Source organism: Phacochoerus africanus, chromosome 3, assembly GCF_016906955.1.
Source record: "Phacochoerus africanus isolate WHEZ1 chromosome 3, ROS_Pafr_v1, whole genome shotgun sequence".
NCBI classification, from domain to species: domain Eukaryota; kingdom Metazoa; phylum Chordata; class Mammalia; order Artiodactyla; family Suidae; genus Phacochoerus; species Phacochoerus africanus.
In genome coordinates this window covers 58,247,347-58,267,822 of record NC_062546.1, presented here as the reverse complement: position 1 = coordinate 58,267,822, position 20,476 = coordinate 58,247,347, and the positions used below count along the sequence as shown (strand labels likewise).

At 42.6% G+C, this 20,476-nt stretch overlaps 1 protein-coding gene across 1 annotated transcript in view; it reads right to left on the bottom strand.

Moving 5' to 3' along the window:
* Positions 1-373: 373 nt before the first annotated feature.
* Positions 374-20,476, bottom strand: part of MTUS1 (microtubule associated scaffold protein 1) — a 175,951-nt gene continuing 155,848 nt past the window's right edge. Inside the window, 9 exon segments of the mRNA XM_047771868.1 lie at positions 374-2,426; positions 2,428-2,458; positions 2,460-2,657; positions 3,438-3,535; positions 6,558-6,674; positions 9,554-9,649; positions 9,806-9,879; positions 10,971-11,076; positions 12,131-12,345. Of these exon segments, the coding sequence (XP_047627824.1) occupies positions 2,115-2,426; positions 2,428-2,458; positions 2,460-2,657; positions 3,438-3,535; positions 6,558-6,674; positions 9,554-9,649; positions 9,806-9,879; positions 10,971-11,076; positions 12,131-12,345 (1,247 nt within the window). The 3' untranslated portion in view covers positions 374-2,114.

Sequence of the window (20,476 nt, the reverse complement as noted above, 5' to 3'; positions counted from 1 at the left end):
ACCACAGCATGTGTTTTTAAAAGTTTAACTTTCAGTATAAAATAGATGCAGTTTTGTTTAGGCTTTTTTAAAAAAAACCATCTTCTAAAATATTTAGACTGTAGCTGTTCCAATTATTTTACCTTATGCAGCAGAAATTATTAAAACCAGTTAAAATTATTTCTCAAATACACATAGCTTTGAATTTAGAAAAGAAAAGCTTAAGTCTACTAGCTCTGTGAGCCAAATTTCAGCTCACGACTGTTTCTGTGGTTGCACTGGAAATTCCTGGAAACTAGGTGAAGAGGAGACAGGATGTCAATGGCTGTGGTGTGAGAAGGGCTGTAAACTGGGTCACACTTTGGAGAGTGAAGTATGTCAGAGGATGCAGTTCTTATATTGAATATTCCAGCATTATTTATTTGATCAAAGTAAAATATACTTTCCATCACTACAAAATTAGCACAACTACCATTGTTTACACATCCATGTTTTCATGACGTGCCAACATTTTGCATCCTACATGAAATATTTGGTTTGAAAATAGTCTTACAGTTCTGTTTTGTTTCCTATCTTCTCTCCTGTTGTCTCTCATTCTCTGAAGACCTTTTCTACTAACTGTGTGAAAAAGATGTCCCCAGACACCTACGTGGGATGGAGGATTGCAGGGGACAGCACGCAGTTTATCATGCACAGGGGAGGGATGGCAAACTCAGCTTTGGCTAATGACATTGAGAACAACATGGAAGGGTTGGCAGAGATGCCACAGGGGGGCGGTGAACCCACATTCCCACTTATCAGAAAGAAACATGGCAGGTTACATATATAATACACTGTTGGAAGTTAAAGACTTTCAGATACACTTACTAGTAAAACACAAAACCTGCATCATGAATATCCATCTGCTATGTAGTACACGTGTGAATGAAGATCCACCTCTAGCATCCTGAATCTCTTCTGACTCAAGGGCTTATTTGTATAGCCGTTGGACGTTAGCAACACTGCTTAGTAAATACTGATAGCACAAGGTTGACACAGGCAGGAGGAGGGAGAGAGAAGCCACAGTTCTTCCTTTCACCTCCCCTGAAATATTAGAACTGGGTGAGATAAAACACATGAAGTTCTGAAACGAAATTGAAATGCAACTTGCAAAAGAGTGGTATAAGCCACATTTCCCCCTCATCGGCTGCCCATTCTGCTACATTTCCAAGGACGGAAGCATTCCTCAAAGGTACATGGAAATTTGGCATTATCTTCCCACACAGTTTTGTTCTCTTAGCAAGGTGCTCCTAATTCATCAGGGAGCACTGAATCCCACACCTTAGTTCTGCCAACCCATGCCTCTTCCTCACTCTTTAATCTAAGCGTTCCCCAAATCTGTACCATCGGATCCAGGCCTTGGCTTATTTGGAACATGGTTCAGCACCTTGAAGATGAGCTGGCTCTGGAAAAGCATATTCCTCATCCCAGAGAAGAGGAGGAAAGGTTTGCTTTTTGTGGCTCTGGCTGGGGGAGGGGAAAAAAAAAAAGCAAGGGAGGGGGAAATGGAGATAGTGGGAGGGAAGACAGTTTAAAGCACTGAGACTATAGCTCAGACTGAGATAAAAAGAAAGCAGAAGAAAGCCATTGGTACTGCCCTTTCTTCGTACAGATTTTTTAAAAAGCAAATTAGGGTTTTACATTTGCTCATAGCCTGAGGAAATGAATTGGGGTACTTCAGGTAAGTGAAATAGATAAGTTTTTAAAAAAATCTAGCTAGGTTCAGGTGACATGGGCTGAATATTGAAAGGCTTGCAGCAAGCTACCCCAAAGGGAGGCGGAGAATGTACAGCCAGGGCAAGGCTGAGTGCTTCCTGCCCTCCCCTCCCCTGTGCCAAAGGGCCGAGTGGAGCTGGCGCAAAGAATCCTCATTCCAGCAACTACTGCTCTTTCTTCTATGGCTTTGCAGAGATGCATGCATGGACCATTATGGGAATAGCTCATCTCCAGAGAGATTCAGCTCTTGACTCAAACACACAGCAAAGGAGGCAGCATCAGACAGGTGACGTCGGGTACAAACATTTCATTCACACATCCCCAGTCAGACCAAAATACAAATCATAAGAAGGTGTCTGTGGTGAAGAACATTACAAAGGTTATATAAATCTTGACAGGCCCCTGAGAGTTTTCCCCTTTACCCGTAGGTGGAAAAGGCAATGAACAAGATCTTCTCGTTCTGTAAGTGCTTTTGTGCAACAGGGTCCGTGGAGATCCATTCTGACAGCATCTCTTGGGGAGGCATCTCCTGGACCAGGTTGGAAGCCTCCCTCCAGAGTTCCGGTCTCAGTTCTCAGAAGGAGCCGTTCTGGCCGTGACTTTCCAGTTCTACCGCGGGCGATGCGTGTGGGTGAAGGTGACTCCACGGTTGCGGGTGGGGTCAGCCCTGCAGAACTGCAGTCAGTCTGTCTCCTGACTCCCAGGAGGGTCATCTGGGTGAGATGCTGGGGCTGGGGAAGGAGCCGGAGTTCCTCGGTGACTGGAAGGGGATGGCAGGGGACGTGGGAGACCTCTTGGGGCTGCACAGGTCCCCGTTGTGCAGCTTCCACAGCAGCTCCTCGTTCTCCATGGAAAGCCGCTTGTTGACTTTGGATTCCTTCTCAAGTGACTCCTGCAGGACAGCCTGCTCTGTGGAAAGTTGCCTAGAAGACACAAAGAGGAAGAAACCATGCGGATCTGAGTTTAAAAAAAAAAAAAGGGAAACCTTTTTACTATTGTAAATTTTTTTTTGTCTTTTTTGTCTTTTTTTGCTATTTCTTGGGCCGCTCCCGCGGCATATGGAGGTTCCCAGGCTAGGGGTCTAATTGGAGCTGGAGCCACTGGCCTACGCCAGAGCCACAGCAACGCGGGATCCGAGCCACATCTGCAACCTACACCACAGCTCACGGCAACGCCGGATCGTTAACCCACTGAGCAAGGGCAGGGACCGAACCCGCAACCTCATGGTTCCTAGTCGGATTTGTTAACCACTGCGCCACGACAGGAACTCCCTATTGTAAATTTAAGAGTCAAAAAAAACATGATCCCTTTGGAATAAAAGGAGCTGCTGGGCAGGTATTGGGCTGGCTGAGAAACCTGGGAAATGTGAGATGGAGCCAAAGACAAAGCGGCACTCAGGTCGTTTCATGGTAGGCTGGACCCACCTACGTGTGGGGCTGTTTCCTGTTTGGTCCCTTAAAGCTCCCTCTCTGAAAGCATTCTTAGCTCGGCAGTCAGGAGCCCTGGGAAGGCTTTGGTCCAGGCCACGTGGGAAAGGCACTAAGTGCTACAATCATACCTTCCGGATATAAATCAGAACCTTGTGAACCATGTGCTTCAATTGCATTCACGGGAGGTACGAGAGTGGAATATGGTGAGAAAGTTAACACTCAATGTTCCCGGAAGGGAGGAGCTTGGGAAAAATAGGACAGTTTTGCTTTTACCTTGAAATTGCCATGTGCTTGTCCATCCGAGCTTTTAATTCTTCATTCTCCTGTTGGAATCGCTTCAGTTTGTCCACCAATGCTGTGTTGTTGTCCACCTTGGCGTAAATAAGAATGCCAATTATTTATACATTAAAAATTAAAGCCCCTCATTTCCTAAAGCACTTGTAAAAGACAAAGCAGACACCGAAGAGATTTAATTCAGGAAAGCTGAATAGTATGTTGAGTGTCTCTACACTGACACACTGCTAAGAGTCTACTGCCTCAAACAGAACACCTGGACCTGACTTTTTTACATGTATGCCAAGTGGAGTTCCCACTGTGGCACAGTGGATTAAGGATGCAGTGTTGTCACTGCAGCAGCTCAGGCTGCTGCTGTGGCACAAGTTCTATCTCTGGCCTGGAGACTTTCACACACCATGGGTGCCAAAAAATAAAATATATGTCAGGCCACTTGAAAACAGACACACTCAGAGGGTTACTGATTTATTCAAGGTCACATAGTTTTAGAATTCCCCCTGAGAATTGGGGCCATGCCCTTGGTAACCCCGAGAACTGAGCCTCTTTCAGTTTCAAGGTGATAAAATGAAAAAAAAACAAAACAACAACAGCAACAACAACAACAAAAACCAGCAGCTAGACAGCCACCGTTTATCAGGGGCACTACAGCTCCTTGTGGTAAATTTTGCAAAAAAAAAAAACAAGAAATCCCCACATTTGAAAACATTGTAGGGCAACAACAGTTCACACACAGTTCTTGGCAATGGTTCTGGGTTTAAAATGACTATAAATGTGGTTTGCTGATTACTCGTCAGCATTTACCTCCAAGTGGCCAGACACAGCAATCCACAAAGCTCTACAGAGCATCCTAATAAAGAAGTGACAATACAGAAACCATCCCTCCTTTGCTGAACTAAATATACGTTTGTTTTTCCTGCTGGCCTGCTCAGGCTAAATGTTCAAGGAAAACAAACTGATCAGTTGAGAGATTAAAGGATAAAATCCCAGAAGACACATCATCAGCTAACAAGATGAAGGGCTGATCACAAGCCAGCTCACTTTCTATAGGTAAGACTTATACTACTTGTCAGGAGACAACATCACTCCATTAGAATTCACTCAAGTCCCTGTCACTGCTACCTGTCACTGAACTACTTTGGCTCTTAGCTTGCAGTTCTACTGGTCTCAAGATCTTATTATCCTGAAAATTCTCAGGCTAAGCCAACCAGGTGAAAGAACTTTCCCAAAAATGTGACTAGCATGTAAGAAAAAGGAAGCCTTTGAATTTCCAGGAATTGTATAGGAATTCAAGATAAAACATGAGGTGGCAAAATCTGAAATTAAAGACTGGGTAGTAATTGGCTTTAACATATCTCGTCCAGTTCCTCATTGTACTGGAGCGGAAACTAGCCCTGGTGATGTCATCAAGCTAGTTATCAGCAGAGCTAGTTTTTATACTGGGAAAGCTTCCTAGGTGTCATATTTTCTACAAAGGCCTGGGACTTGGAAATAAACAAGGTAACAGTGAGTTTACCTATCATATTAACCTGTTCTTCTATAGGTACACCATGCAACGCTGACTAATATCATGATACTTCTTGGGCATGGCAAGGGACAGAAATACTTGTAGATCAACAAGAGATAAGACACATGAATAATTTTACAGCCAAGTCTGTTCTTCCTGCACACGATTATTTGAAAAGTTGTGATGCTGTGAATGGCATATGGGCAACCAATTATTAATTAACAGGATTATCTGAGTCATCTCGGGCAGCCAGATTGGCAGTTATCAGACCTGATATAACAGGATGACCTTTGCCAGAAATGGTTATAGATACTAGGTTGGGCCTGTTAATAGATCATGAGTTCCTTTAAAAAAAAAAAAAAAAAAACCCACACCATTTCCTAGTAATTCAAAGTGCCCATATAGCCACATGTGGGCTTAGCTCTCCCTCCCTCATTAGAGAGGTAACAGTCTCCAGAAGAAAACCAAACCAAACATGAAAACCCCAACAAAACAACTAATAAAGTGGGGAGTTCCTGTCACAGCTCAGCAGAAAGGAATCTGCTTAGTATCCATGAGGAGGCACTTTTATTCCCCAGCCTCGCTCAGTGGGTTAAGTATCTGGCGTTGTGGTGAGCTGTGGTGCAGGTCAGAGATTTGGCTCGGATTTGGCGTGGCTGGGGCTGTGGTGTAGGCTGGCAGCTGCAGCTTGGATTCGACCCCTAGCCTGGGAACCATCATATGCCACAGGTGTGGCCCTAAAACCACACATACACACAAAAGCCTAATAAAGTGACTACCATGCTCCCTATGATCCAGGCTGGTCTGGGTTCAAACAAAGCACTTATTCCACACTGAGTCACCCATAATTAGGAGGAGAAGAATAAGCAAGGCAAGGGGACAATGTACAAGGTACAGTGGCAGCCTGGATCCCATAAGCTACTGTGGTGAATTCCGCCCCCTTGGCTGGACTCCTGGCTACCAGCAACCACGTTCCACGGCTGGGCCAAGGCTCACGCTGAACACTGGCACTCCGCTCAGACACACAGGCCGGGAGGGACTGGTCACATGCCAAGAGGGGTTTTCTGTCCCAGAGGCTGCAAACTAAACTTTATTCATGCTTTTCATAATGCTAGCTACTTGTCCAACCAGATTAATTTTATTAAAGAGTAATTCTTTTATCACAGTATCTAATTCACAAGGAGCAAGATGAAGAATTGAGACACAGGACTGAATTGCTCTAATGGGATTAATGCACATATCCAACAGTTTCGAGCCTAAGAAACCCACCCAGAGTGGGTGGTATATTACAGGACCGCTTTTACATTATTTTAAAGTTCTTCTTGGGCAGGTAGATAGTCAGAGGCCATGAGACATTTGTTGTCATTTTTCCAAACCCCGAATGCTACTTTACATGTTCCTTGAGGAAAATGTTCTAGAAGGCTGTAATGAATAGAGCCTCAAGACAACATAGGAAAATGAAACCTCTTTTTACCTTTCATATGTTTATAAACTTCTTTAAATAGCAATTAAAATAACTCCACAGTTCTAGTTCAGAGGCCAGTTCCTATGTTACAGGTATTATTCCATTTGCTTAAGCTCTGAACGAAACATACCAGTTTCTCCATTTTCATTAACTTGATGTCCTGCTGATGCAGTTTCTCATTCTTGATCTCTAGCACAGCTTTCAGGCTTTCTAACTCTTGCTCCAGGTACATGATCTGAGGGCTTTTCTGGAAGAGGCACAGCAGGATACAGCTTTGATTGATCATTTAACACAATCACACATTTCAAATTCTTAATATAGCTACACCTTTGATTAGATTTAGAAATTAGACAAACAAGCACATGAGATTTCTACCTTCTTAAAGCAATTTCAAAGAAAGGGGTGAAAAGAAGGGTTAAGGAGTTCCCATTGTGGCTCAGTGGGTTAAGAACCCAACTAGTATCCATGAGGATGCAGATTCCATTCCTGGCCTTGCTCAGTGGGCTAAGGATCCAGCATTGCCGTGAGCTGTGGTGTAGGTTGCAGACTTGGCTAGGATCTGGCCTTGCTGTGGCTGTGGTGTAGGCCAGCAGCTGCAGCTATGATTCGCCCCCTAGCCCAGGTACTTCCATATGCCACGGGTGTGGCCCTAAAAAGAAAAAAAAAAAAGGAAAGAAAGAAAAGCAGGGTTATGATATCTTTAACTCAAATCTTTGGTCATAAGAATGAAATAAAACATTTCATATTTGAATATATTCATTTATCAGGAACTTAATATGGAAAGAATATTGGTGGCAACAAACATTTTATTGGAGGTAAGAGAAAAACCATAGCTTACAATGTAAAACAGAACTCTGACTAGAGATTAGGCAATTCCAAATCCATGACTGGTGCTTGGAGGGAGGAAACATGAACAATTCTAACTACAGTCAGGAGCTGACCAGAAATTCATAGGGCTCTATGGAAGACAACAGAAACGGCCATTATGTGGGGGGTCTTTTGGACTTTTGCTATGATGGGACTATGTTGGCATGGCCATACTTCAAGGGCAGCTGTAACACCCCATCGTTTTATTTTGTGACACTGTGACACCTATTTGGCATACAGCCCATGCACTAGGAAAATTCTACCCAAGATATACAAGATGAGAGGAGAGCACCCTCTGGGAGGACAGCACCAGGGTGGATTCTGGACTCCCTGCTGTGATTAAGGAAATTCAAGTGAACCTTGCAAAGCGTATGACACAACTTAATGGCACATCTGCTGATCAGATGTTTAATGAGGGAATTTCTCAGACAAGAGTCACTGGTGCGGGACATCAATTATCTCCTCCTGGGTGGTGGTTAATGCTCTGGACCAACCCTTAGGGAGACTCAGGGAAGGGAGACCCAGGGAAGGGACCCTTGTGAGCACTTGGTCAAAGCCCTCACCTCTAGGAAGGAGAGAGTCCTGCGGCTCAAGCCACCTGCTCCCGGAACATGCCACAGGGAGGCAGAGGCAGGGACTGACCCCAGATGCTCAACTCTAGGGTTCTTCCTCAATTGTCATAAGTTTCATTTACTGTTAACCTTTAACATATGACTTCTTTTTGCTTCCTAAAGATAGCAAATCCTACCTCTTTTCTGAGAAAAGGAAATAGCATTAATTTGCCCATTTGAAAAGTGTATATGCAGCGGTGTATCTGCCACGCGTCCTCTTACTCCTCCGCGGGCAGGGCCCTTTCTCTCTCTCTCCTCCGTGCTTTCCCATGGCCTCTGCAACTTGGACAGGGCAAGGCAGGTATAGTTCTGCTTTCCTCAACCTGTTTCCCTTCTTCAGTTTTTCAGGAGCTGCTGCATGATCAGAAAGCTCTTTAAAAGCTTTTCCCTGAATCACTAATAAGGTTTACATCCTGCCTGCAAAGTCTATAGATTTCTTTTGCAATCAATGATTTTTTTCTAAGACTCTTCCAAAACAAATACCTTTGAAATTTCTCTGAATAGGATCCCATCTAATTGTATCCAAATGTCTAGAGGCTCCCAAAGTGACACTGTCAGCAAAGGAGCTCACTGAGAGACCCAGGTACTTGGCAACAAGTCTTAAATGGCAAAAAAAGCTTTGCTTCTGCAGCCCAAGGCAAAAATATATGGAGTGAAATGACAGAAGTAGCAAAACAACCCCCCCCCAACACCCTTTTCCCCTAAAAAAGGGTGGGATACAGGGGAGTAGGGATATACCTTTCAAGAGAAAGTTGAGTTACAGGAGAAATTTGTACCTTTTTTTTTTTTTAGAAATTTGTACTTTTCAAGTGTTTTATCCATACAATGAAATATTGTCTGGCCATAAAAGGAATCAAGTAGCTGTACCTTCTACAATATATTCAAACCTTGTGAACGTAAGCTCGTAAGTTCACTCATCTTTCATCTGAGTGAAAGATGCAGACACACAGATCCACAGATAGCATGATTTCATTTAAATGAAATGTTCAGGACAGACACAGCCATAGATACAGAGAGGAGGCTGGGGGATTTGGTGGGGAAATAAATAGGGAATGACCGCTCATGGGTGCAGGGTTTCTTTTGGGGAGGGGGGTGATAAAAATGGTCTGGAATTAGATCTTGGTAACCAAGGCGCGACCTGTGAACCACTGAATTGTATATTTTGAAAGGGTGAATATTGTACGTAAATTATATCTTAATATAGCAAGTCTATGTTAAAAAAAAAGGTGAAGTCTTCATATAAAATTCTGACCCTAATTGCTTTCCTGTACGTATTAGTTTTATTAGTTTAGATCACTCACAATATATTGGGCTTCATCTGTTATGTCAGTTTTTAGGATTAAAAAAAAAATGTTGGACTCCCTTTGTGGCTTAGTGGGTTAAGGATCTGGAAATGTTACTGCTGTGGCACGGGTTCAATCCCTGGCCCTGGAACTTCCACATGCTGTGGGCATGGCCAAAAAAAAAAAAAAAAAAAAAAAAATGCCAGTAAACAAAGAAGCCACTTTATACAGTTTAAAAAATCACACTGCAAGATATGGAAAGGACTCCAAACCAGAATTACTTCTCTACCTACTGGACACTTAATTGACTCTAAAAGATACAGGAGTAGAAGAATTCAGTAGCGATGGGGAGGCAAACGACTTACTGAATTTGCTTTCTCTCTTGATACTCTTTTTTGTTCTTCTGATTTCAGCTTTTCATTTAAAGCATCATTTTCACTCTTCAGATCATCGATTTGTTTCTAAAACACAGACAATGAAATGTGGAACATAAGCAAACAAGCAAGTACCAGAAACACCGCAAATGTACCCAGAAACATACCCAAACCACACATGCCTCAAAAATGAAGATGGGGCTGGGGGGTGAGGGCGGTCAGGGTGGCTTGAGAGTTACCCACCTCTAGTGATTCCTGCTTCTCATAAAGCACATCCTCAAGTGACTTCTTTTCCATTTCATGGCTTTTCTTGATTTCTGGAAAGAAGTGATTTTTTTTTTTTTTTGAGGTAATAACATCCTATGAGATCACTGTATTCTACAGCCATGAAAGCACATGAATGAAAGAATTGATTATGAAGCACTGTGCCTGTGTTACTTTATATTTATTTATATGGTGCTTTTACATAAATTATATAAGTACTTGTTCTCAACTTAGCTCATTAGGTGAGCAGGCCAGATATTGTCATTTTATGAGTGAGAACACTGAGGCCTTCAGAGGCCAAGAGACCTCAGGCAACACAGAGCACACCTGGGGTCTGGGGTAAGAAGAAGGGGGCTGAAGGCTGAGTCTGGTCTTCAGACTCCTGGGCTGGAGCCCCTGTGCTCTGTTCCAGCTGCTCTTCATGAACCAAAGAGAAGTATCAAATTAAACTCCAGCAGGAAGGAAGAAAAATATTTACCTAACATCATCCCTAGGCCAGTCACTTTTACACGTTATCATCTTGGATATCACACAATAAGTATGTTTTTTTGATGAAAAGGCCCTTGACAAAGGTCACAGAGCCGGTTCCCACCACATGTCCACATGCTTCTCTGTTGATGCAACAGCTTTAGTGTAACGTCTTCAGCTACACAGAAATTATGGGTTTGAAAAAAATGTCTTCTTTATTCTTTTCCTTTTACTTCAGCCCTTCCCATCATGATGAAATAATAAAACAGATTCTTTTTATTCAACAAGTGCCATCTATATTTCACAGCAGGGTTGCATGCAAAAGTACCCGGCATGGATCCTTCACCATGGCCAGGATATAAACTGACACTTTCGACTTCTCAGGACCTGAAATGGTCAAGTGCAACTACTACCAGAAAGGCCTTTCAGTTTGTTAAAAGTTCATCCTTTTTCCTAAAAGGCTGGCATTCATAACAAACTATTATTTGCATCCTCAGGGGAAAGGATTGTACATCTGCTCACAATGCACAATGCAAAAAGGAACAAAAAAGCACTCCCAACTGAATACCAAAGGGTATTCTCTGGAAGGGAAAGTTATGAATCATTTCCGTTTTAGAGCATAACACGCTATTCCATTAGATCTTATTCTATTTCAATAGAAAAAAAGCATTCTTGCCTGAAAGGGAGGTCTCATAGGCCTTCTTTAGCAATTCTATTTTCTCTGAGTGGCTCGCTTCAATTTCCAGCTTAGAGGTTTCATGGGCAGCATTTAAGTTGTCAAACTGTAAGAAAAAGCCAAACCAAAGCAAAACAATAGTTTACCAGTGAAATCAAAAGTCCTTAGGTGAATAAGAAGCCATAGCATTAGGAGATTGGACATATGAGCTTGGTTCAAGTTTAAGGGCTACCAGACCCATGGATAGAACAACCCATCAGGGGTTTGTCAGTTCCAATATTCCACTCTACCCTCCACCCCTCACCCCCCACGCCCAGAACACAAACACACAAACTCTCCTGGGATCACTGATGTTAATGTCTGCATCCATCATATGGGCCCATAGTGACATGACATGACCTCTCATGCTGCCCTCTATATTCTCAGTCCCTAGCACATGCCTAGCATATAGTAGGCATAGAAAGCAAGGAATTTAAAGAGAGGTTTAAGGAGTTCCCATTGTGGCACAGTGGAAACGAATCCGACTAGGAACCATGAGGCTGTGGATTCCATCCCTGGCCTCACTCAGTGGGTTAAGGATCTGGCATTGCCATGAGCTGTGGTGTAGGTCATGGAGGCAGCTTGGATCTGGAGTTGCTGTGGCTGTGGCATATAGCTGGCAACTGTGGCTCTGATTCGACCCCTAGCCTGGGAACCTCCATATGCCCCAGGTGTAGCCCTAAAAAGCAAATAAAGAAAGAAAGGTTTAGAATATACTATTAAGTGAAAAATATGGGTTATTAAACCAGTGGCATTCTTATCTAAAAAAAGAAAGGAGAAATGCAGACTAGTGTTTTAGCAGCACTCCACCAAATAGACAATATAGCCAATACTTTATAGTATCTATAAATAGAACCTTTAAAATTGTGAATGACTACATTGTATATCTGTAACTTATATAATATTGTACAGCAACTATACTTCAACTTTAAAAAGGTTTTTAAAGGGTTGTTTTAAATTTTATCTTTTCCTTTTTAATTCTGGTCTTTCACTCAATATATGTACACTGCTTTTAAATTAATTAAAAATTTTTTTCATTTATATAAATTTTAAATAAGTTCATCAAGGGATGTGTCCAACAAAGGAAATATAGCGAACATGCTCAGGTTCCGAAAGCAGACCTGCTCCTGCAATTGAGTTTTATACTTCTCTGCCTCTTCAATGTAGATATTCTGAAGCTTTTCACACTCCCCGGTGTAAAATTCCTTCAGCCGATTCTCCAGTTCTGTTAGATCAGTCTGGTGCTGCTGGTTGAGCTTCTGGACAAATCCTTCATAAGCAATTTGCAACTCATTCCTAGCTTTTTCTAACTTCTCACAGGTGGTTGAAGCAGTGACTAAAAGAGATCAAAAATAAAGTGGACGATGACACCCTGCTAAATGTCCTAAATTCAGACACAGCTGTGATGACTCTGGAAGCATAAGGACAGGGCTCTCCTTGTGACTAGATTTTCAAATATCCTGGTGTAGAAGTGAACAGGAAAAGGGAACGAGAGTGAATGGTCTCTGGCAGCAAGAAGTCAACTGTCTGGCAAGCACTAAGGAGAGGTCCTTGAGCAGAGCCACATTCCCAAGTGAAGAGCACCGTTTTGTATGCTGACCAATCAGTGCAGGGGCTGTAAGGAGAGGGGTCTCTGATTGGCTGAAGCATCTCTAAGGGAGCCTGCCAGTAGCCAGGCAGCTAAGATACAGAACAACAGGTAAAGACCAGAGAAAAGAAATAAATAGACTTGAGGCTTGTAATTAATTGAAGCCAACTTCAACTCGTTACTTCAAAAATACAGTAATAAAAACAAAATATTAGAATATATTGAACTCAAATCACCAGAGTACACAAATTTTAGGAAAAACCCATTGAAAAGTTACAATATAATGTGAATATATTGAAAAGTTAACATTTCAAAAAGGCCAAGTAATTTGATAACTGTAATTTAAAATCAGAGCACCCTAATTCTTTACTACCACTACCGAAAACAGAATTACTAACAATACTATGCAGAACTTGCACATAAATATGCACACACGCTATAATAAATCCTGAAAGAGCTCTATCATTTCTCAAGAAGCTTGACTTTTGACATTTCCAGCCTTCCTTTACTGATGTTAGGTACAGGTAAAAGGAGTGCTTCTCTATCTGTAAGGAGGATGCATGCCCTCAACATCCCAAAGTGCCAGAGGAGTCATTCTTATAAAATGGGTACTGGTAAATCTGTTAAAGTCTTTTGGTAAGGAATATATATTTCTGGAGTTTGAAAGGAAAGATTGTTTTAAGGTAAAGCAGAGTTTAGATCAATGATTATTCCACCTAAGTAATAGGAAATTGGCAGTTTCCTGGGATGAATTTCAGCAATGACGTAGATTTGTTTTCTTGGGAATATGCCACCTGGCAGTAGAAATACCAGTCCTTTGTCCTATATTGGTATTCCTTCAGAGGGAAAACAAGCCATACTGAAATAATAATAAGCATGGTGTCTGCTAAAGAGAATGCTTACAATTCAAATAAACCCACAAATACTTACTGAAGGGGAAAGGAACTAACATTACAAGCAAAAACAAAGCAAGAACTACCACTCTGATGTCAAGAGTGAAAACTGTATTCCACCACCAACGGTGGGAGTATGCACTGTGTGCCTTGGGAACTAGAACATTCACAAGGCAGAAAATTTGGAGATAATGCTCAAGGATGTTGATGGAAGCCAGATTATAGACTGTCAATACCAGTGACAACTCAAGCCTTTGGGACTAAATTTGGAAAGTTATTTTTTTTTTCTTCAAAGATGATGGGCATGATGAATGCTACCCAGTACCTTCTTCGCATCCCTGTTTAATAAAGGAGGAAAAAAGTGATTCAAGAAGGTAAATGTTAGTCAAATGAATAAACACACTCTCTTCTGCTGATTTTCCAACTCACACAAAATGATGGGGCCACAGGCCTCTTTGTGTGAATTGTTCCCTACTGAGCTCTGCATGAAAGTAGGAGACAAAAAAAAAATATTTTTCAAGCAGTCAGTAAAAGCATCAAAATAACTTTTCTACTGAGAGAAATCTTGATTTCACAGGGTGTTTTGACTTAACTCCCTTGGAATTCCAGATATCAGCAAAGTAAATAATAATAATAATAATAATAATTTGGAGTTCCTGTCATGGCGCGATGGGATCAGCAGTGTCTCTGTAGCACTAGGACACAGGTTCGATCCCCAGCCCCAGCACAGTAGGTTGAAGGATCTGGCATTGCCACAGCTGCAGTGTGGGTCACAACTGTGGCTTGGATCAGATCCCTGACCTGGGAACTCCACATGCCACAGGGTGGCCAAAAGAAAAAGGGGGAAAAAAAAGGAAAAAGGAAAAAAAAAATATTCTATTTCACCTCAGAGAAATGTCTAAGTGACCAAAAACTAGGAGAGCTTCCATGTGGAGGTAACAGGATGCTACAGCTGCTGAATTTCACATTACATCTGCTTGTCATCAAGCAACCGTCAGCTGGAATGCATAACTATGTGCACCAAACTTTAAAACCAAATAGGATGGAAACCCTCTCATATTCCACTGGGCAAGATTTTTCCTCTTTAAAAAAAAAAAAAAAAAAAAGGCTTGAATAGGGTTTAATTCTGTTGGCCACCGTGGGTGAGGTGAAAGGAGGACAGGAGGGAAGGAAGGGGAAAGAAAAAAAAAAAAAAAAGGGTCGGGCGGGGGAGGGGGAGTGGTGGTTACTGCAGCTAGTACAACAGTCCCAAGTGCAGGCCAGGCCCCAGATGGTGACCTAAGCCAGCAGCTGTGCAGGAACAGCTGGGCTGGAGTGATCCCTCACACAAACGGCTTTACTTTGAGTTAACTGGCCTGCACTCCTGGGGAAACATCTACTTGGCGTAAAGGGTCATGGAATACTTTTCTGAAGGACACATATGCGAATGCTGTTTCCAGGGTTCTCAGTACTGTGGACAGCTGGACACAAGAAGCTGGCGGTGGGGGATGTCAGCCCGGGATTTTTCCTTGTACTTGTTACAGTTTAGGTGTGATTCCTAAGCTGACTTGGCTCTTTAATCATGTTTTCAGTCTTGTCTCCCCAGAATTCCACTCACTTTCAGTCAATTAATCAGACACCCAACACAGCCAAAACCAAACATCTATCTTTCAGAATTTGGGCCAAACAAGCAAGGGGTTTTGGCACAGCGTTAGAAGATACTTTTTTTTTTTTTTTTATGTATCTTTTTTTTTTTATGTATCTTTTTTTTTTGGTCTTTTTGCTATTTCTTAGGCCGCTCCCGCGGCATATGGAGATTCCCAGGCTAGGGGTCAAATTGGAGCTGGAGCCACTGGCCTACGCCAGAGCCACAGCAACGCGGGATCCGAGCCGCGTCTGCAACCTACACCACAGCTCACGGCAACGCCGGATCGTTAACCCGCTGAGCAAGGGCAGGGACCAAACCCGCAACCTCATGGTTCCTAGTCGGATTCGTTAACCACTGCGCCACGACAGGAACTCCTAGAGGTTACTGTTTTTAAGAAGTTATGGCACAAGTGCGAAATCTACATGGTACAAAGGAGTCCTTGTTGTTTTAATCATTGATGAGGTGATTTTTTTAAAAGCATGTCTGTGATTAAGGGTACCAAAGAGACCACTGCCTGTAGAGGAATGGATGGATGATTTGGGGGCACAGGTTGGTAAACTGCAAAAGCTATTTCCAGCAATGTATTAATTAAAATGACAATTAAGAGTCTTCAGAATTAAGAAACAAAGCAGGAAACTGACATATTTACAAGATCAGCCCTAAAACATATGGCCACTTTACAAGCTGAAGTTGACATTTTCACCCTGAGATGAACCAGGCCTGAGGAGAATCTGAGGCCAATGACAGAACAGGAAAAACAGGCCCTTCCTGACGCATTAAAACATGGATAACTGAGAAAGGGAAAAATATTTCAGAAGTGGTGAAATGCTTGAAATTTCTCCTTTTCTATTACTTAGATGACATTGAGAGAAGGCCCAATGCCAGAATCAAATATAACTTTGAAAATAGAACTGGCGTCATCCTGGATCCTTTAGCAGTTTTCCCAGAGGATTGGACTACAGCCTAACTGGTGCTGGTGGCCTTTTCTAAGAGGAAGAGATCAGATTTTTATTATTTCCATCTCGTGGAGACGAATTTCCCTTTGGTGCCTGATAAATACACTGTGTGAGAAAAACATTACACAATCAGGGCCTTACATTGTTATAGTCTTTTGAAATTATTCAGGTTTTCTTAATTTTTATATCTGAGTAGTAGCCTTCATCATGAGACAAGTGACAATATTTTAATTTTCAGGAACATGAAGAAATATCTTTTTTTGTTGTTTTAGGGCTACGCCTACAGCATATGGAAGTTTCCAGGCTAGGGGTTGGATTGGAGCTGTAGCCACTGGCCTATGCCACCCAGCAACACCAGATGGGAGCCTCAAGTGCGACCTATACCACAGCTCACAGCAACACCGGATCCTTAACCCACTGAGCGAGGCCAGGGATCAAACTTGCATCCTCACGGATTTTAGTCAGGTTCGTTATCACTGAGCCACAACAGGAACTCCAGAAATATCTTAACAGAAGTTAGGTTTAAGTCTCAGTCACACCACATACCTGCTATGTGATTTGAGCAAATTACTTAAGCTTCCTAAGCCTGAATTTCCTTATTTTTAAAATGGAGGTAATATTAGTGCCTTTTCTGCAAGGTTAAATAAAATAATGTGAAGCACCTATCGGGGTGCCCGGCCAGAGTAAGTATGCAACAAATGCTACTGTTACTAATACTAGTTTTGCAAAAGTGCACCCATTCGAATGTCTTTGAAGAGTTAGCCATGCTGGGGGGAGGTGGGTCTATGACAGAATGTGATATTTAGAAAGAGGCACTGCCGGTCTAGTACTCAGAGAAGTTAAACACACACACGTAAGGAAAGGGTGCACATCCACCTCAAATCTTTGCTTCCTACCACTATTCTTCTTGACACTATATGCAATAGAATTTCCCCAACCTTTAGGTAATTTCATCTAAATCGCACATAAATGCAGCAAAAGAAAACTGGGGAGATAAGATCACTGGGAAGTTCATGCAAAGTTCTGTGATGCTGTCTAAAAGATCGTGACAGAGAGAAAAGACAAACAGGAAGATCAGATGATGTCATTCTCGGGCTGCACACCCACCCTTTCCCTGGATACTCCCAGCAGGCCTGCGGGGGGGTGCCAACTCTTCCTTGAGCAGAGTTCCCTCCTCTGCACCAGCCAGGAGGGAGGGGGCTGTCTAGCCCAGTCTTTCCTGATAGCTCTGGCTCTCTCAGCCTCTCTCTGGCCACCTCACCTGCCTTTAATTCTGGCCACCTTTCAGTTCTTTCTTCAAGGGCACACTCTTCCCTACAGTAGACATGCCTTTTTTTTTTTTTTTTTTAAAGAAAAAAACTTACTTGTGGAATAGTTTTAGATTGATAGAAAAGGTACGAAAAGATAGCACCAAGAGCTCCTGTATACCCATCACTCAGCTTCCCCAGGTGTTACCATCCTACACAACAACGAGAACATTTTTCAAAACTGAGGTTGTTTTTTGCGTGTTGTTTTTTCGGCCGCCCTACGGTGTATGGAGTTCCCAGGCCAGGGATCAGATTGGAGCCATAGCTGTGGCCTATGCTGCAGCTGCAGCAACACCAGATCCCCCCCACCCCTTTTTTTGTCTTTTTGCCATTTCTTGGGCCGCTCCTGTGGCATATGGAGGTTCCCAGGCTAGGGGTCGAATCGGAGCTGGAGCTGCCAGCCTAAGCCAGAGCCACAGCAACGTGGGATCCGAGCTGCGTCTGCGACCTACACCACAGCTCACGGCAACACCGGATCGTTAACCCACTGAGCAAGGGCAGGGACCGAACCCGCAACCTCATGGTTCCTAGTTGGATTCGTTAACCACTGAGCCACGACGGGAACTCCAACACCAGATCCTTTAAACCCACTGTGCCAGACCAGGGATCAAACCCGCATCGTCATGAATACTAGTCGGGTTCTTAACTCCCTGAACCATGATGGGAACTCCAAAACTAAGGTTTTTAACACTGGAGCAATACTATTAACTACACATGTTATTCTGATTTCACCAGTTTTCCACTCATACCCACCCCCTTCTAAAGCATAAACTTTTTTAGAATAATTTTGGATTTTTGGAAAACTTAAAATGATAGAACAGTCCCCAGATACCTCTCATGCAGTTTCTCTTAATGCTGGTATCACATATTATGACGGGATGTTTGTCAAAACTAAGAAACCAACCTTGGCACATTATTATTAACTGAACCCCAGACCTTGTCCTTTTTTTCTGTTCCAAGCTCCAGCCCAAGAGAGCACACTGCTTTTAGTCACATCCCCCTTGCCTTCTCTGATCTGCGAGTGTGTCTTTCTTGCTTTTTATCATCTTGACAATTTTGAAGAGTCAGGCATTTTATAGAATGTCCCTCAGTTTGGGTTTGTCTGATGTTTTCTCTACCTATTCCTTGGACCCAGCAATTCCACTAACAAGAATTTATCTTACAGACACACTCCCACACATATAAAATGAAGAACATACGAGGCTATTCACTGGAGCATTTTTTGTAAGAGCAAAACCTTACAACCTAATGTCCATCATGGTTAAATTAATTACCATGTATCGATATAATGGAATATTTTCCCAGAGAAAATAATTTTACAGCTGTCTAAAAAAGGAAGTTCTCTGTCTATTGATCTTCACAAAATGTTAAGCAGAAAACCAGGTGCAGAATAGCATGTATCAATGCTGGCAAGTGAGTAAAAAATGGAAGGGGGACACTAATATTCACCTTACCTCGCTTCTCCTGGACTCCAGTCCAGAGCCATGAATGGCGCCCACAACCTTCTATCATAGAAGTCTGATTATTTCACAGCATTATTATATGACGGGAAATCTGTTCATTATGTACTTCTGGGCCAAGTGACCACATTGGTTACCCTCTTAAACTGGGGTCTAATCTGCTTTAAATTGGAGATAATATATGTGAACCAAGAAGCATTTTTTAAAAGTAAATTGCTACTCTGTGGAGAGGAGGGTAGCCCACAGAACAAAAGGGTAGGGACCTATGCTATCAACAACAAGCATTTCCAACTCCCCCCCCACCCCCCACTGCCCCCTTCTCTGGACCACATCCACAGAAGGCAGAAATTCCTGGGCCAGGGATCAAACCCATGCCACAGCAGTGACAACGCTGGATCCCCAACCTGCTGAGCCACAGGGGAACTTGCATCTTTCTGCATATCAGTTTCCTGATGTGCCAGGTAGTAAAAATGACCACCTGCTCCGCTCACTTTATGGTCTGGTGAGAGTAAAGTAAAATTGTGTTCTATTTTGTAGAGTGAGTCTTCACAGACTGACTGTGGAATGATCATCTACTTATAAAAGTCCCAGATTTTGCTCTTCAGAGATAGTACTTTCCCACAAGACCAATAAATTTGTCAGACATGTGGGAGAGACAAGATCGTTCTCTAAATTTAAAAATTACCTACAAATAGCTTTCTGATTCCTCTTGGGAATTAGATGAATTGACAGGAACAAATTTTAAAAGCATTCCACCAGTCACAACCTATTAGGAACTTACATTCACAAAACACCTGCACCATCAAAACCACTGTCCCATAAATAAAGCCACCTTCCCTTTAAAACTCAGTTCTTCCTTGAAAAAGTGCTCTCTCACATTTATTATTTCATATCATATAATCATATCTTGAGTTAATAACATAGGCCTTATCTTAAATCTCACTTCATGAGTTCTCGTGGTGGCTCACTGGGTTAAGGACCTGATGTTGTCTCTGTGAGGATGTAGTTTCGATGCCTGGCCTCACTCAGTGGGTTATGATCCAGCATTGCTGCAAGCTACCTCATAGGTCACAGATGTGGCTCAGATCTGGCATTGCTGTGGCCGGCATGTGCAGCTCCAATTCAATCCTAACCCAGAAACATCTACATGCTGCAGGTGCAGCTGTTAAAAAAAAAAAAAAAAAATCTCACTTCACTAGACTAGAGAGAGAATGGATGTGGCAGAACTGGTCCAGAACTCAATCCACTTAGCCCTTTTCCATGTGGGTTCTTCAGGACAGAACACAGAACCTGATCTCAGTGGCTATTTTCTCCACTTGAGATGCATTAAGAGAGAAATTCATTCATTCACACAGTGGACACCTCAGAGCAATAGGGCCTTGTGTAAGCTAGAGAGACTGCAAGGTAAGGCAGGTGAAAAAACAAAAACCATCTTTGTTTCACTGAGTGTCCTGATGAGATCATCTTTGCAGGTGGGATGACAATCTGACCCTGCCACAGATCTTAGTATAGGGGTGCCAGCGAGGCCCCTGCAGAGCCTCCAGTTCTCCCTGCCAATGAAAGTCTGAAAAGGCTTTGCTGTTTTTCAACCTACTCCCTGGCCAACAACATGCTGCAAAACAGATGCTCTCATGAT